This window comes from Notamacropus eugenii, chromosome 5 (assembly GCF_028372415.1).
Source record: "Notamacropus eugenii isolate mMacEug1 chromosome 5, mMacEug1.pri_v2, whole genome shotgun sequence".
Taxonomy (NCBI): Eukaryota; Metazoa; Chordata; class Mammalia; order Diprotodontia; family Macropodidae; genus Notamacropus; species Notamacropus eugenii.
In genome coordinates this window covers 226,650,513-226,669,700 of record NC_092876.1, presented here as the reverse complement: position 1 = coordinate 226,669,700, position 19,188 = coordinate 226,650,513, and the positions used below count along the sequence as shown (strand labels likewise).

Below are 19,188 nucleotides of genomic sequence, written 5' to 3'. Positions count from 1 at the left end.
CTCTAAGATAGGGATAATAATAGTACCTACCTTCCAGGATTGTTGGGAATCTTAAAGTACTATAGAAATCCAGGTATTGTTATTGTCAGCTTTTTTTGTACATCATGCCAAACATCTTGGCATTTCTAAACATACCTTATACATATTGGAATTAAGGCATTAGCTTTTATTAGTTAAAACAAATAAAAATATCAGAGAAAATTCCTAAAAAGTTTAAAATGTTCTAAGAATAGTAAATAAGGAGAGTTGTCACAATATTATTGAAACTATGCTTACTGACGGAAAGTAGATATGAGAACATGAGGACAAATTGCCTCTGTTTGAAATAATTCTTCACAGTCATTTGTTCCCGTTGAAAATGATTAATACTAAGAGATTCTTTAAAAATTTCTTTAGCAACAATATATTCAGAGATATCTTTTGAGTAAATAATAAATTAAATTAAATAAATAATAAACATGTCCATCCTTATTCTAGAGTGTTCAGTATTTCCAACATCAAACTATGTCATTAAATTTTATAAATTCTTCTTATTTTGTAGGTGGAATTACAACCCAAATATGAAGACAACCTTTACATGTATCTTTATTTTGTTATTTTCATCATCTTTGGGTCATTCTTCACCTTGAATCTGTTCATTGGTGTCATCATTGATAATTTCAATCAGCAAAAAAAGAAGATAAGTATTCATAGCATTGCCTAGCGCACTTGTTTTGAGGGTTGTGGGGGAGGGAAGGTGGGAATGTTGTGTTCTGGGACTTCACTGGGGCAGAGAATGCCTGGTTTGGAAGATTCTTCCACCACTGCACATCAGCAACTCCTATGTAATTTATATTCTCAGTAGATTTCCCAGGTCACCAAGAGGTCAGCCTATACAGCCAGTATATCAGAGGCTAGCGTTGAACCTCAATCTTCCTTCAAGGGTTATTGACCATTTTTTGTATGATGGACCCCTTTGGCAGTCTGATGAAGCCTTTGTACTCCTTCCCAGAAGAATGTGCTTAAATGTGTAAAATATATTAGATCACAAAGAAAACTTTTTAACTATAGCTACAAAAGAATTTTTTTTAAGTTCACAGACTCCAGGTTAAGAACCTTTGTAACTAATCCAAGGTAATTCTTCTGTCCACTATACCAGTGGTGTCACATTCAAATAGAAATGAATCCATTAATCCACATATTAACTTAGAAAACCATAAATTAACATTATCTATATTGTATTTTTATTTCTTTTGTTAAATATATCCCAATTACATTTTAATCTAGTTCCCAGTGGAGTTTTATGAAGAGTTTGACATCATGCTACTTCTTCCTAATCTGCTAAAATAGAAAATTTAATATTAGTAGAGAGTTACAAAATTCCAGAGTTGGAGGGAATCCCAACCTGTACGTTGTAATGATAATGAGAATAATACTTACAGTTATCATTCATATAATACTTTAAGGTTTGCAAAATACTTTACAAATTTTAATCTCATTTTATTCTCACAAGAACGCTGAGTCCTTGGTGCTATTATTGTCACATTTTGCAGATAATCAAGTTGAGGCTTAAAGAAATTAAGTTGACATGGCTAGGGTCACACAGCTAGTCTGAGGTCACATTTTGACTCGGGGTTTCCAGACCCTAGGACCAGCACTCTATGCATAATGCCACCTATTTGCCTCATAATGGGGGAAAAATGTGTGTTAAAAAATCTCTTTTGGTACCTGACAAGTGGTGATCCAGTCTTTTTAAAAATCTCCAATGAGAAGGACTATATTACTTGCTGAGGTTACTCATTTCTTTGGGGGGATTAATTTTCTAGAAATGCATAATTGTTAGAAAGTTTTTTCTAAAGTCAAATCTGAATTTGCCTCTTTCCAACTTTTACCCCTTTTTCCTAATTATCCATCAGGGAACAATCAGAATAAGCCTAATCCATGTGAGTGACCTCATGAGTTTACCACCATAAGCAGTGGTCCAGTCTCTTCTTGATCTTTAATTCTCTGGTAACTTTAAACACACATACACACACACACACACACACACACACATCCCTTATTTAGTATTCCTAGCTTCCTTCTTCAGGTCATTTAGACTTCAAGCAATATTAACATTCTTACAATATCAGGTCACATTTTTATATTTGTTTTTTACCTGCCCTTGCTTCCATATTTTACACATCTTAGATCTCCATTGACTGGTGAATCCCCTGTGTATCCACCTGAATATCTTGAGACAAGTCCTATTTTTCTCTGCTTCTCAGAATTGTTTCTCTTTGAATTTTCAAAATTTCGTTCTTGAGAGCTTCGTATACATCCCAAGCTAACTTCCTCTACAGAATTTTAGTGCATATGGTCCTTCTTATCTGTCTTTCACACCTATTCTTCCTTTGAACTCTTTGAAATATGTTCTTCCAAAATCTTGCATTCACATCAGGCGATGCCAGATTTGCTTCTCTTTCTCTAATAGATTCTCAAAGATGGAGAACTCCTCAATTCTTATTGATTCAATCATCATCCATATATCTTCTATATCAAACATGCCTGGACTGTACTGCCTCCTCATCAGTGCCCTCCCTCCCTAACTACTTTGTAGTTATTCTTTCTATATATGTATTTTGTATGTATTATGTATGTGTCTCTACCATTATCATGTAACTTCTTTGAGAGTGACTGTTTCATTGTTTGTATTGGTATCCCTAGGGCCTACAACAGTGCTTTGAGCAAGTTGTCACTTAATGCCTATTTATTTGTAGATCTCTAAGTGATGTATAGACTCCTAAATCTATACAAGCAACCCTCATCTCCCTCCTAAGCTCCAGTTCTGTATCACCAACTAACTGCCTGATAGATATCGACCCCTAGATGTTCCATAGGCATTTCAAATTTAGCATGTCCAAAATGGAACCAATCTTCTTCCCCAAAATCCACTCTTCTTAATTTCCCTATTTCTGTTGAGGCATCATCACCTTCCAGTAACTGGGATTCACAGCCTCAGAATCACTAACCAATTGTTAGCATTACCTACATTAATGCAAAGCTTCTTTACATTTGCATTTTGGGGGCCCAGAACTATGATTTCATTGGTATGTAAAACTGGCAGGGAAGACACTTCTTTTACTAACGTTTGTCAATAACTGCTCTACAACTTAAGCTTTAGAAAGTTTTCAAAGAAACTAAAAGGTTAAGTTCATTAACTAGAGTTATACATCCCGTAAATTTCAGTGGTAGAACTTGAACCCAGGTTTTTCTGACTTTTTAAGACCAGCTCCCTATCCACTACACCAAGCTAATTACTTCATATATATTTATATGAATATGTTTCATATTGGAGTTCACATTATCTCCTCCAAGTAAATGAGAAGGTCCTTGAGGACACGTACTATTTCATTTTTATTGAATGGAATTCCCTCCATTGTTTCCACCCCAGAAAATAGCTCCTCCATATGAGTAAGAAATATGTCCAGAAGATAATTTCCCCTTTACCTTTTGAAAGATGACATCATTAAAGCAAATCAACAACTTATTAGTGCTCTGTTTTTGGAAGACAGAGTAAGTTTTAGGAGATAGCCAGATAACTAAAATCTTTCATTACTAATAGAGGACACATCTGTTCCAGGCTTGTAACTTCTTTCCTTAAGTTTTCATATTGGTGCCATGGCAGAAAATAGAAGAGCCATTTCTGCATCCTCAAAATTTCCAAAAGTATATTCTCAATCTCCTTCAAAATCTTTTAGACCTGAGATATCAAACACATGGCCTGAGCGTAGCCCACAAGCCTTCTAAGTGTGACCCAAACTAGACTAAGATATGATCTGGAATACTTTTAAAAATAAATCAAAAATACAATAAAAGGTAAAAAAAAAATTAAGGTTTAAAATTAGGTCAATATGCTGCCTGAAGAAACTCTGTATGGATTAGTGGTCTCTGTCCTTACATCAGTTTCACATCACTGCTGTAGGCCATGTGCCTTTATGGAACTTGACTCTGTTCAAGAAGTTAAAAGGTTAACACATGCTTGCATATTGCCTGTGTTTTGTGCATTTGTGTAGAAAAAATGTGAGATCATAGGTTTTATTACTCATTTATTTTTTTAGATTTTGTCTTCTATGTACTTCTGAGTATCTCCAAATTTTCTTCCTACACTGTAGCTATTCCCTATGGAGTTTAGCTTAATGGATATATTTGGGAGTTTCCTCTTCTTCCCCCTTATTCCATTTAAAGTCCTTTAAATTACATTTGCAAAATGTTACATATGTTAATGTACTCCACCCTTGTCTTGAAGTAGATCATTTCTATAATTTAAGCCATAATCCAGAAATATGAATCTCATCTTCATTCTTGACCATTCACTTCCCAAATCTGATTTTCTCTCTTCCATCCCTTACATTAATGCACAGCAGAGATGAAGACACCATCTCTTCCCCATAGTCTTTTCCTTCTTGCCCAATTAATCAATAAACAATTCTTAAGCCCTGACTATGTAAAACATTGCCATCTTTGTCAGGACTTTCTAATTTCCTTTTAGCAGTATCATCTGTATCTCACTTGGAGCTGGCCACCATCAGGTATGACAAGTCTTAGGAAGATCTCTATCCAGTCTTGGATATCTGCTTCAAGGAGACAGCAGTTGTTCCTACTGTCACCAGGTCAACAATAACTGTCTTCGTTGTCCTCTACACAAGGTCATTAACCATTACAACTCTTTTAGTTGCTATCTTAGCTTCAAGGGCTGGGGGATCCATTTTATCTTTGCCCTAAGGACAAATATCTGCTCCTCCTGGCATTCAGTTCCCTTCTCCTCAATAAGAGCCTCAGATTTATTTGGGAATTGTTGTTGTTGCTGTTAGCACCAGATGGGTAACATTGTTTTCCCTTCATCTTCTGTATGACCTTCTTCCGTTATTCCATCTTCTGCCAAAGTTCACGATTCACTTTTGTGTTTTCAGATGCTTTAACTTCTTTATTTTCACATTGAAGTCTTAGTTTTGGTTTTTGGCATTTTTAAAAAAATAATCTCTTCTTTGTTCCTGATAACTTGGAGCATGGAGAGACATTTCTCAGGCCCTCCATCTTGTCTTCTAGGTTCTAGAGCAGCCTGCAGTTTGTACACATATAGCAATACTATGAATCTGGAACCATATGGTAAAAAAAGACATTTAAAAATGTAGCTTATTTTATCTGAGTAATAGAAATGTTCTCTTGAGCTCTTGGGTATATTTGTGGGACAAATAAAAAACTTACTAGATCATTGTCTTATCCCAGGAAATTGATTTTTTGTTCTTGTTGTTAAAGACTGTACAGACCCAGGCTCACTTGCTAGTCTGGGGCAATGTTAATACATGAAACTTTTCAACCTCAAGGTAAAGCCTATATTTACTTTTAAAGTTTCTACTTCTGTTTGCTTTTTCATAGCTTTCCTATTGTAGATCTGTAAGTCTCAAGGATTAAATTCTGAATGGAGAGACAATATTAACCAGTTTTTATTTCATTTCTATACTTTGGAGGCCAAGACATCTTCATGACAGAGGAACAGAAGAAATACTACAATGCAATGAAAAAATTGGGGTCCAAGAAACCCCAAAAGCCAATACCACGGCCAGGGGTGAGCCATGTGATGACTTTTATGCAAATAGAAATAAACTAAAAAAAATGTTTTTTTCATAAGATTTTAATGAATATTTCAATATTTTTCAGTTCAATATATTCAATATTTCAAGAAGACATGATTGCATTGGTATGGCCATTCTGTCCCATCAATTCAGATAACACACCCTCTAGCTACTCAGTGCACCATCATCAGATAGTAACTGGCTGAAAAATGCACTACCTATAGCCAAAATGGTGCTGAGGCTCTGAATTTAGTTTGTCTGGCACTGTGGAAATAGACCTACAGTTGTCCTTCTCTGCCCTTTTGAAGCTGTTAGGTCCCAACAGAGCTTGAATTCTCCTGGGCAGTCTCACTTCCATATCACAGTAAGGCATCTGAATAGAGTTTGAGTAGAAAGTTACCATCAGACAATTCCAGCACTAAACAGTTTCCCTGAATCAATGATAATTACTGGGAGCTTGCAGTGTGATGAAAATTATTTGGTACTTTGAGAGATTATAGAAGAAACACACACACAAAAAAATAGTCCTGCTCTCAAGGAGTTTATAATCTAGCTAGTCACATAAAAAATCCATTGCAATAGTTACATTAGGCACAAAGGTGCTGTTGCTGCTTGCTCAGTAACCACTCCTGACAATTCACACTTATATATCTTGTTATGAATGCTATGACAATTCAGTAAAATGATAATTTCTAGTAATAGCTAAGATTTATATAGTTCTTTAAGGTTTACAAAAAAATACTTTACATTATATTATCTTGCTTGATCTTCACAACCACTTTGTGAGGTAGGTGCTTTTATTATAACCCGTTTTAAAGATAAAGAAACTGAGGCTCAGGAAGGATACTTGCCAAGGGTCACAAAACTTGAGAGAAGGGATTGGAATATATACCTTCCTGACTCCAAGTGCTGCACTCTAGCCATTGTGCCACCACTTAATATACCTCTAAGGTTTTTAAGTCACTGATGAGAACAACCCTGCAAACATTATTACCATTTTACAAACTATCCTGAGGTTAAGGGAAATTCAGTAACTTGCCCAGCATTAAATACCTAAGCAGAACCAAGATTTAAACCTGGATCTTTTGATTCCAAATCATATGTTCTTACATGGAAATTTATAGTGATTATTTAGAAAACTTTAGAAATGAATAGTAAGGCAATTTAGAATGTCCCAAAGAACACTAGACTTGAGATCAGAATATTAGTTTTCAAGTCCTAGTTCTTTCACTTACTATATTATTTTCTCCAAGACATATAACCACTCTGTCTAGTTTCCTTGTTTGTAAATCTCAGATAATCATACTTGTAATGTTTTCCCTACAGTAACACATGAGTGCTATCTGTGGTGGATAAATATCTAGCAGCCACAGCTAAAAATTCAGATTCATATGACATACTGCATAAGTTATGACAGTGCCTGGCCCATAATAAGCACTTAATAAATACTTATTGATTGATTAATACAGGATTGCTATGACATGAACATTTTGCAGACTATAAATTTTTCAAATGTTCCTAGTTCCTGCTACAAAGGTTTTTCCTCTATTAACACAGGTAACAACCATCTAAACCTTAGTAGAAGGTGCTCAAGAGTTGCTATGATAAGGCTCTCTGCAATTAGCTAGACTGTTCCTTAGACAAAGGATATATGGTTCATCACCTGACTCAGACTGGAAGCCTTTCCAGCTTGAAAGGATGTACCAAAACTTGCACCAAAGTTATCCTTTTGAAAATCCAAGATCATTCTCATAACTTTTGACAGTGAGGACTTCAGTAGAGGGTAGACAAACAAAGCCCGACTTAAACGTGAGCTTTCATTAAAGTTACTGCTATTGATAAGTAAATAATAACTCTCTTATTTCTGTGAAGAACTAGGTAATCTACTCTCTGGGAGTAAACTTGCCACCTGTAAAATGTAAAAATGTACCCAGTACCTCAGGGAAAAATTGGTAATCTAGAAAATCATTCACCTCATATCAAAGAGAGGGGAACTCCTTAAAAATAAAAATAAGAAACTTAGGTTATTCCAAACAGTAATAAGAGAAACAACATGGTACCATGGAAGAGTGCTTGACTTAAACTCAAAAGACTTGGTTACAAAATGGTTGGTCCTGACATAGCATATTTGGAAACTTATTTTCTGATGTGCAATTTGGAATGACAATACCTGTAGCACCCAATTGCTGTAAAGAAAGCACTTTATCAATCTTCCAGTGCTACATAAATGTCAGCGATTATTATTATGGTCAGTTTTTTAATTAAGAACCAGGAATAGAATGCAGCTCTCTGAGAGCTGACAAAATGCTCTAGTACATCATTCTGCCTCCATAATGCCATGCTTCTTTGGGAACAGTTGTATTAATATACACATGCAAGGCTTGATTACTAAAGTGATTTCTCTTTTTCAGAACAAATTCCAGGGAATGGTCTTTGATTTTGTAACTAGGCAAGTCTTTGATATCAGCATCATGATTCTCATCTGCCTCAATATGGTCACCATGATGGTGGAGACTGATGATCAAAGTGAAGAAATGACTAGCATTCTGTCACGGATTAACCTTGTGTTCATTATCCTCTTCACTGGAGAATGTGTGCTGAAGATGATCTCCCTCCGGCATTACTACTTCACCATAGGATGGAATATTTTTGATTTTGTGGTGGTCATTCTATCCATTGTAGGTAAGAAGGGGTTGGTTTCATCTTATTTTAGCATTTCAAACAAATGAAAGATAAAATTATCAACTGCAGAGTGACTGACAATAGATGATAATAAAAATTCATCTTTGATTCATATTTAACCTTGAATACTATAAGGTGTCTTCTGAGGAGACTTGAGAGTTTTATATTTTCTTCATATCTGAAACATATTTTTCCTAGAAAAAAAGGTATTTATGTAATGCATTTATGCTTTTTTTGTTTGTTTTAAAGGTTTTGTATGCATTTTACTTCCATTTTAAAAGATTAAGGGTTTGGTTAACCATATATGTACAAAATTCCGTTTTGTCCATTTAAACAACATATTTCTTATCCTGTCATCTTGGGTTTAGCTGTCTACCTCATGGAGCTGTCTGATTCTGGAAAACATTTTCCCTTAGAAATTCTGTCATCAGGGTCTGGCCTTGACCACTCTTCACAGAGTATTCAGGTCAGCTCATTGAAACTCACCGATATGCATCCCTGAGTCAACAACCTAATATCCATAATTGGGGTTTCAGTTGATTACAAGATCTGAAATGGGTGTTTTTTCTAGAGTGGTTTTAAAGAAATGTTCCTCCCAGTAGACCCTCTTCCCAGGTCCCAAGTCACTTGCAGAGATTCCAAGAGGTAATGCTGCTTAAACCTGCTAGTGATAATACTATTCAAATTGACCTTTCAGTAATTATTTTATGTGATGAAAGCCAGTTCAGACCTCATGGAGTTAACATTATAAATGACAGAAATTTAGGAAGAACATCAAATTAGGCTGCCGATAACTTACCTGAAAGTTAAGGGAATTTCAGTCTTCATTTATCATTGTTTTTTTCTATGTGTACCTGAATCCTGTACATGACATGATTAATGCTATTTAGAGGTCAAAGAATTAGACTTTGTTAAAATAAGCCTTGCTGTCTCTCTTGATATTATCAGAGAGAGAAAAAGATCTCAGAAAAAAATCAACTCTTTTTTTAAAGTTCAGAAAATAAGACATAAATCTTTTTTAATTATTTGAAGTTTTAGTAAGGAAAAAATAGCTGTGATATTAAAAATCATTCTTTATAATGAGTAACTCCATAGTGTTGTCCTAACCTGAAAACTGTCCTATTAACGAAGCAATTAGACTTTATTATTATTATTAGATGTTACAGACTTTATTTTTTTAATTACATGCATTTAACTATCTTTCTTGTATGAAATTTTATTGACAACCAGTCTACCTAATGTATGAGCTTCAATAAATTAAGTCAAACATTTTTCCTAAAGTTTAGTGCTTTAAAGTTTTGTAACTGTTAAAACTCATCATGTAGTATGATAAGGGGCTCTCTACTTCTTGTCATCCTGAAAACCACAAGTATTTTCTTCTCTCTCCCCAATGTATATGCTTCCAGGTATAGTAGTTTTAAAAATTTCTTGACAAAAATAATTCTATATGTGAGAGTTTCTATCCAAACAAACTTTATCAATAATTATGAAAACATATCCAAAAGCCAATCACTAAAAGATATCTAAAGCCTTTTAATAAAACACATTCAAAACCTATTACTATAGCATCTGTGTGAATAGGCATCTGTGAATATTCATATGTACATGAAAGAAGTCCAGAAGTTCCCTATAACCTCCAGCGTAAAATTTAAAAGTATATCATTTAAGATTTTCATCATTACTTTGCCTTTTTGTGTTGTTTTTCACTGGCACGACAGCAGAAGTTTAAGGATACTGATACAATTACAGCTATTTCTGGAAGTTTAAGCCATATTCCTTTAAGCAATGAAACATTTGAGAGCCAATAATGTACATCCTAGTTCTCAAGTGGAAACACTAATTTTGTTGCCTTCATCAAAGTAAAATTTACTACCACGTTAAAGAATGAAATAAAATTTTTCTGTCTTTATCACATCACATCTTTATTTTATCCCCCTTTGAGGATGTCTATGTGGGGGAGAGGGAGAGGGAGAGACAGAGACAGAGACAGAGACAGAGAGACAGAGAAAGACAGAGAGAAAGAGAGAGAGAGAGAGAGATGTGTGTAATCCTGTCCCTCTTTGAAGGTATATATACCATCATATTATCCAGAAAGATATGATACTATGTAATCTTAGCCATGAATATATAACTATTAAAATATTGTGCCAATCTAGGAACAGATTTTTCCGTACTCACACAGATTAGCAAGTTAACACAAGAAATGGGCACAAAGATAAAACAGTAAAAGCAATGCAAGAGGGTCTTTTGTGCTTGTATCCCACTATAGCAGTTCAGAGATGCTTGCTGATTATAATGAAAAGATCCATTATAAAACATTTGTAGTTCTCTTGCCATTGCCAGAGAAAGCTGTTAAGAAATGAGAACTGCAAAAAAAAAAAAAAATCAGGACTATTTCTTTAGGTTTAAGGATAGCCATAGACTACCTATCATGAGTATATACAAGGAGGAAAATATCCCATACCTCTGTTTAATTTTAGGCAAAATCACAGATACCTTTGGAGCAGCCAATTGTTCAACTGAGTACCACATTATCAACAAAGTATCCCAGTCCGACTCAGAATCAACCAGATAGGAAACATTTATGTTCAGAAAGGAAACAGCACAATGGGAGAAATTGATTCAATAGGCTCCTTTCATTCCTTTGTAAATCCATCTTCTCAACCTTCCTAATCATTAGTATCACCAACAAAAGTCTCCAGAAGACAACTTTTCTGAGCCTTTACCTTGAATAGTGAGGCACTGGCATAGCAAAAACAGTTATACATGAATTTAAAATTCAGAGCAAATCAAATTACAGTTCTGTTCCACATAGCAAGTTCCACTGCATAATTGTTTTTTTAATCAAGAAATAACAGTTGGTTAAAAATTAATAACACTAAAAACATTCATAGAAAGTACTTATTGAGTGCATACAAAGTCTTTCAAAAAGCACTCATTCCTCATTTTACTTTTCTAGTTTAAATATATCCTGACATAAAAATCAATTAAGAAGAAATTTTAAGATTTTCCCATTTTGGTGATTTATATATAATGTGAATACATAATAATTCACTAATAACTCAGAACAAACATTTGGTTTTCAAAAATTGCCATGGAAGAAATTAAGCACAATAGCACAATATCACAAATTTAAAAGACAGACCTAAAACAAGCTTATTGCCAAGAAAATGACATTATAGTTGAATACATTTCTAAATTATCTTACAAAAAAAAATTCATTAGTCCATCAAGTTTGGCATTCTATACCAGGTATTCAGAGATCAATACAGAATAATTATAGTTAAACCTATGGTTACAAAAGTGATTCTTATTCTTGTAGTCTATAAACATTTTACCTTACTGCCAAATTTCAAATGTATTTTCCATCAAGAGCTATGTTACTATAGAGGGTCAAATATCACAATCATTCTAGAAGGAAAAAAAATCTCACTTTAAATGAGATTGCATTACAATATTGTTTCTAAGGTTCCTTGCTAGAAACTAGCACAGGATATAGAAAGACAGGTAAACTGCAGTTTATTCACCCAAGAGTTCAACAAACTCCATCAATAGGTGAGAGATGTATGTGTCAGTTTCAGAGATGATATGCCTATACTTCCTCCTCTGGAGCTGTGTGAATCAGAGAGTGCAATAGCTTCTTACAAAGCAAACCTTACATTCTTACAAAGCAAAGAGAACAAGAAGCTGGAGAAGACCAAAAAAGTGCTTACATTGTTACAAAGAAAAGAATGTGTTTTAGCATAGCTACTTACTCTAGACCAAAGGAAAAAGAATCTTCTTTATCAATCAAACAGTATTTGTTAAGAGTCTACAACATGCTTTATCAGATAAAACAAAGAGAAGACGATGATATTATTGGAGTTATTTGACGACTTTCTATTGGTTCTTCAAAGAAAAAAAGAAAATTTAGAATGTTATGCTGAAATAATTCCATGCTACAAATTCATTTTGAAAAATTTCACTTGCTAAATGTTGTTATTAAATAGAATTGTGTTCATCTTAAATCATACTATGATTCTAACCATTTTCCTCTAAATCTAAATAGCTAAAATAAAACTCAGAGATCCTGAAAAGGCTCAAAATTAATTATAATCATCATGACTCCAAATAATGTTCACAAATTTCTAGGCATAGAGTTTTCCTGATTCCCCTCTGATCACAGTGAGATTCAAAATATCCTGAAACTTTCCCTTTCTCCCTCTGGATTCTGATTAAATCCCTCAGTCTGTATATTTCCAAATCACATCTAAAACCTAGCCTCAGAACTAGCCTCTTTCCTGACATTAAATCTCTCCTTTGCAAATTAGCACCATACCAATTCAGCTGAAACTTTTAACACTTTTCCCTGACTTAAATTGGAGTTCTCATGACTTTGAAGACCTTAGAGAATATTTCAAATATTCTTCCTTCTCTCTCAAGCCAAATCCTACCTTTTTTTTTTTTGAGGCTAAGTTTTGCTTAAAACCCCTCTTATAATACAATTCCAACCTATAAAGATGCTTATCTACTCTGAATTCCTACAGAACTTGTTCATATAGTTCAACAGTTCTCAAATTATATCTTAGGACTCCCTGAAGATTATTGAGGGTCTCCCAAAAAGCTTTTCTTTATATTTACCATATTAGAAATTAAAAGTTCTTAATCTTATTATGAAAATAGTTTTAACTTTATAGAACCCCTGAAAGGGTCTTGGGGACCCCTAATGGTCCCAGACCACATTTTGAGAACTACTAGTAGTCTATAGTACTATGATATGTTTCATATGGAGTCTTGTAACAGTAAGCACTCCAATATACACGGGGGGCCTGCTATCACAGGTTCTTAGATCTGCATTCATAAAAGGAAAGGCAACTTTTGAAGGGTTAACAATCACTTTAATCAAGCACTTGTATCATTCCTTTACCCAATATATCATTCTCCTAGTTCAGGGAAGTCAGCGCCCTGAACTTCAAAGAAAATACAGAGAAATCAAAGATTAACAGACATATCTTCCTCTACCTGAATTCAACAGACAGGTCCAACTGTCTGATCATAGTTTCCCAAAAGAGAAGCACCAACATCTGGGTTTTCAAAGGGTGGGGACCTCCTTTAGCAGCTTCCCAGAGTCCTCATCTGACCAAACAAATCCTCCTCCAAAGTAAAACTTCACCCTCAGAGTATTTATATACTTTTCAGAGCCGGAGTGCATGACCCTCTGACCCAGTGCCTCAATAGAAAAAAAAAAAAGCAAAAGGTATTTGGGACCCTCCTCAAAACAACTCCCCTAATCAAACTTTCCATTTGAGTGGAGAAGATCTTCCTTAATCACATTATTCAATCAGAGGCACGTTTAGTAAAACAAAACCAATAAGAGATCCTAATTTGATTGCCATCACAAACCTTCACATAAAATCATTGTGTACTTTTAAAATATTTAGATTTCTGTTAAGTTAGACCATAGGGATAATGGAAACAACCTGAAAATTACAACTCAAGACAAATTGAACTTTTTCCTCACAACTAATGTAGCTTGTGATTCTGCTGGTCAGACAATAGTCAACTTCTTCATCTATAATAATCATTTTTTCCTTTGTATAAGAATCAGACATTAAACTTAATCATAAGCAGGTGTAGAGTATGTTTATCATAAAGCATAATAGCCAACAAGCTGTTATTAAACTTTTGAAGTGAACAAGAAAGTTTTGTGTATTGTATTGAGCTGTTTTCTAGTTGTTTCATATTCATGCATCTTTTTTCTATCATTGGATGGTAAGTTCCTTGAGAGTAGAGACCAAGACTACTACTTTTGTTGACTCTTCCCTTGGCACATATTAAGTGCTTAATAAATGCCTGTTTTCTTCCTTCCTCTGAAGGAAGTATGTCTACAGCAGGCATTTAATAAATTAATAAAATGACGTGATTGTACTTGATAAGTTTTTAAATTCTTCCTATCTTTAATTCAATTCAGTTTAATAAAAAAAATTTGTGAATGCCTTCTGTGTGCAAAGTACTGTTAGATGCTCTAATATTCTGAGTCAGTCAACCTAAGAAATGCTAAATAAATGAATGGTTGTTAAAATTCATTCACTTGTTAAAATTAAACTGAATTTGAAGTTATATTAATGAGCATTGGTAACCAGATCAATAGGTCAATATTTTGTATCCTTCAGAGATAAAAAAGAATTTTTATATTAATGTTTTTCCTACACATTTAATTTTTTAACAGGTATGTTTCTAGCAGAGCTGATAGAAAAATATTTCGTGTCCCCTACCCTATTCCGTGTAATCCGTCTTGCCAGAATTGGAAGAATCCTTCGTCTCATCAAAGGAGCGAAGGGAATCCGAACACTTCTCTTTGCTTTGATGATGTCCCTCCCTGCTCTGTTTAACATTGGGCTCTTGCTCTTCCTAGTCATGTTTATCTATGCCATCTTTGGAATGTCCAACTTTGCCTATGTCAAGAGGGAAGTTGGAATAGATGATATGTTCAACTTTGAGACCTTTGGCAACAGCATGATCTGCCTCTTCCAAATTACCACATCTGCTGGTTGGGATGGTTTGCTTGCACCTATTCTTAACAGTGGACCACCAGATTGTGACCCTCAAAAAGTTCACCCTGGAAGCTCTGTCAAAGGAGATTGTGGGAACCCTTCGGTTGGGATTTTCTTTTTTGTCAGTTACATCATTATCTCATTCCTGGTGGTGGTAAACATGTACATTGCTGTTATCCTAGAAAACTTCAGTGTTGCTACAGAAGAGAGTGCTGAGCCACTGAGTGAAGACGACTTTGAGATGTTCTATGAGGTTTGGGAAAAGTTTGATCCTGATGCCACTCAATTCATGGAATTTGAAAAACTTTCTCAATTTGCAGCTGCTCTGGATCCACCTCTCAATTTGCCACAACCGAACAAAATTCAACTTATTGCCATGGATCTGCCCATGGTAAGTGGGGACCGAATTCACTGCCTTGACATCCTATTTGCTTTTACAAAGCGTGTTTTGGGAGAAAGTGGAGAGATGGATGCCCTCCGAATACAGATGGAAGAGAGGTTCATGGCATCTAATCCTTCCAAAGCCTCTTATGAGCCAATTACCACAACACTGAAACGAAAACAAGAGGAAGTGTCTGCTGTTATCATTCAGAGGGCTTACAGACGTCACCTTTTAAAGCGAACGGTAAAACAAGCATCATTTACTTATAACAAAAATAAACTGAAAGGTGGGGCAAACCTCCTGGTGAAAGAAGACATTCTTATTGAAAACTCTATCACAGAAAAAACGGATCTGACCATGTCCACAGCGGCTTGCCCACCTTCCTATGACCGAGTAACAAAGCCAATCCTGGAGAAACATGAGAGAGAAGACAAAGATGACAAGGCCAAGGGGAAGTAAACTAAAGCAAATAAAAATGTGTGACAAATTGTTTACAGTCTAGGAAGGTGATGTATTTTTGTCAACAGGACTCCATTTGGAGGTCTATGCCAAACTGACTGTTTTTACAAAAATATACTCTAAGGTCAGTGCCTATAATAAGACAGTGACCCCTCGTCAGCAAACTGTGACTCTACATAAGGGGAGACCACCTTGACAAGAGGTTACTGTTCTCACTACCAGCTGACACTGCTGAAGAGGAGAGACAAAATGGCTACTCAGACTGTAGGGACCAGTTTAAAAGGGGGTGCAAACCTAAAATTTGGGTGGGGGCAACATAAAATACTTTAGTATAGTAATTGTATCCACTGTTTGCATCTCAACTGCCACATTTGTCATATTTTTACAAAATCTGTTAGTGGATTCATCTTTTTTTTAATTCATATGTTTATTATATGTGACTGTTATATGTGACTATTTTTGTAAATGGGGTTTATGTTGGGAAACGGGGTTAAGAACTGCTTTACAGGTATGACCTCGGAGGGTTCTACCCTATGGGTCCTCCAATATACACAAAGAAATGGTTTGCATGAAGGCATGCTGCACTTAGAGATCATGCATGAGAAAAAGTTACAAGAAAACCAATGGATTTTTCAATTACTTCGGTGTTTCTGGGAGGGGAATTGGGTAATAAATTGGAGGTGCTTATCTGATTGTGTTTGATCAAAGCCAGATAAGTCTTTTTATACCCAGAAAGCCTCCCCCATCCCCACCCAAGAACATAGTAAGTGGATCATTTTTAGGCAGGCCATTATATCTCAGTAGGTGCAAACTTCATACAAACGTCTGGAGTCACACATGTTATGTTTTTCTTTATTGTGTAAAACAGAACACTGAATAACTTAATGAGGCTGCCCCTGGAAAACAGAATTGACCAAAAGAACCCTTTATAAAGTTCTGCTTAATCCTGTACTTTGTTTAGCCATCTTCAGCTCTCAACAAGGTTGACATGTCCGTGTTAACAAAATGCCCTGTGTTATGTAAATAGACATTTTACTGTGGTGCATGTTTGAGCAAACAAATAATGACCAGAGCACAGTATTTATTGCATCAAATATGTACCACAAGAAGTGTAGAGTGCAAGCTTTCAACAGGTAATATAACATATTCTGTACCATTAGAGATAGTTTGGATGCTATCAATGCATGTTTATATTGCCTATGCTGCTGTATCCTGCTCTTCCCACTGTTAAGAATCTCCTATATGGGAAACCATATATCAGTGGTAAAGTCATGGAACTTGTTCAACAGAGCTCATTCCTTTAAATCATTAAGCAATAGTTTGCAGCACTTTAAGAGCTTTGGGGTTTGTATTTTTAAATTTTAAGTAAATAACTTATGGTGTATAGCCAGATTGTACAGACATGATACAAACTGCTTAAACTGTTAAAAAATGTGTTTAGAATTTTATAACCAAATATAAATACTGTAAAAAAACATTTTATTTTATTTTTCAGCATTATGTACATAAAATGAGAAATGAAAATTCACTTCAGGTTGATGTCATAGTCAATTTTCTTACTTTCTGTCCATAGCACTTTCTCATGGAAGAAATTTGCTAAATGGGAAATGAAAAAAAGGATGGGTAGTTGTAGATTTCTGCTTTTTCAAATTACATTTGCCAATGTTAAATGATTTAAATTTTAAAAAGAAAACAATGGGTTCATCAGTTGCTTCCAAGTTTGAGATTTAAAAAAGGTGTGCATTTTTGTTGAAAATTTCTGGAACTGCGCACATCAACAGTTTAAGGTGGTCATTCCTTTTGGTTCTAATCTTTAACCTTCCATTCTTTCTATTCCTTTGGAGTTATGCAGCACTAGAACTGTCTGAAATATAATATGGGTTCCACCATATTTTCTTTTTCACAAGAACCAAATAGCAAACTTGTATGATCACATCAGAACATTTTGTATTTCTTACACAAACTGTAGACTCCTTTTCCCCACTTAAAACTACTTAAGTAAACTGTATTCGTGAACTGCATGCAGGAAAATGCGACTATTACCCTAAATGATGCTAAGCAACATTACAAATGCGCCAAAATAATAAAGATTACTTTTTTATTGTATGTTTAGCTAACCTCTTTTTATCACTTTAAGGAATGTCGCTTTATAATTACTTTAGGCACTTTATAATTATTAGAAAAGCAGAGAAGCTTCCACCTCAGAAGAAGGAAAGAGACAGAGCAAGCTTTTAAAGCAAGATCTGGACTTGGCTGGACACACACACACACATGCACATACACACATTCAATATGCTGTATACTATATCATCAGCGTTTAGACAGGAAATGAAGTATCACAATGGATATGAATAGAGTGCTGGATTTGGAGTTTGGAAAACAAGTTTGAATTCTGGCTCATTTATTAGCTATGTGACCCTTAGCAAATCACTTAACTTCTCTCAGACTTAGTTTCCTCTTCTATAAAATGGAGATAATAGTAATAGCACATATCTGACAGAGTTGTCATGAGAGTTAAATGAGACAGCACAAGTAAAGTGCTTTGCAAACCTTGAAGTGCTCTATAACTGGTAGTTAATATGATTAGCATCTATTAACCTCAGCTGGGCAGGAGAAATGAGAAGCATGACCTGAGCATGTCAGAAGAAAGACTTAGGTGCGTACAGCATATTCCCACTCTTTTTGGCCACTGTGTTTCTCCGCAACACAGAAAAATCAGCTCTTTTGCTGGTGGAGATATTCACTGATTTAACCAAGCTAAGCCAAAAATATGAGAATATCTCCAGTGGTTTCTGTATTCCACACAAAGATTACTGTTTTCTGATTTCTTCCCAGAAAAAAAAATTAAGCAGATTGTGAACATGTCATTTTATTAAGAGCTTAGAGTAAAATGATTTAGAAAGCTACTTATTCATTATAGCTAATAGTGATATTTATCATAATCATCTTTAGGTCCCACTGAGATTTGAATCCTAAGAATTATAGAATTTTAGCCCTGAGAGGGACTGAGGCAATGTGATGGAGTGGGAAGAATGCCAGATTCTGAGTCAGACAGAGGACTTGAGTTCAAATGCCAGCTCAGTCCCTACCTATGGGGCCACGGTTGAATCATTAAACCCTGCTTGCTTCAGTTTCTTCCTCTATACAACTGGAGAAGGGAATGGTGGCCTGAATGATTTTGCAAGTACTTTCCTACTCTAAATCCATGGTCTTGGGACCCAAGTTCAGCTCCCTCATTTTACAGATAAACAAGCTGATGGTCATTTGAATTGTTGTCCTTAATTGTTACTCAATGTGACTATTTGATTATAAGTCCTGTAACTTCCACTTTGTACATTTTCTACTTCCCATTTTATACATATTTTACTACAGTGATGATATATGTCCAGACATAAAACAAAATAGCAATCGGTGAAAAAGATTCTTTTTTTCCCCATTCAAATAGTTCCTAATCTTATATTCTGATACGACTGAGATTTGATAGGGACCCCAAGTTATGCTGATGGGTCATTCCAGGTACAAAGGACCTCAAAAAGCA

The 19,188-nt window shown here is 35.1% G+C and overlaps 1 protein-coding gene across 1 annotated transcript in view; it reads left to right on the top strand.

Moving 5' to 3' along the window:
• SCN1A (sodium voltage-gated channel alpha subunit 1) overlaps positions 1-17,756 on the top strand; it is a 202,877-nt gene extending 185,121 nt beyond the window's left edge. The window contains exons 26-29 of the mRNA XM_072612201.1: positions 542-679; positions 5,483-5,587; positions 8,006-8,276; positions 14,485-17,756. Coding sequence (XP_072468302.1) covers positions 542-679; positions 5,483-5,587; positions 8,006-8,276; positions 14,485-15,650 — 1,680 coding nt within the window. The 3' untranslated portion in view covers positions 15,651-17,756. The remainder of the gene's footprint in view (positions 1-541; positions 680-5,482; positions 5,588-8,005; positions 8,277-14,484) is intronic.
• Positions 17,757-19,188: the final 1,432 nt, after the last annotated feature.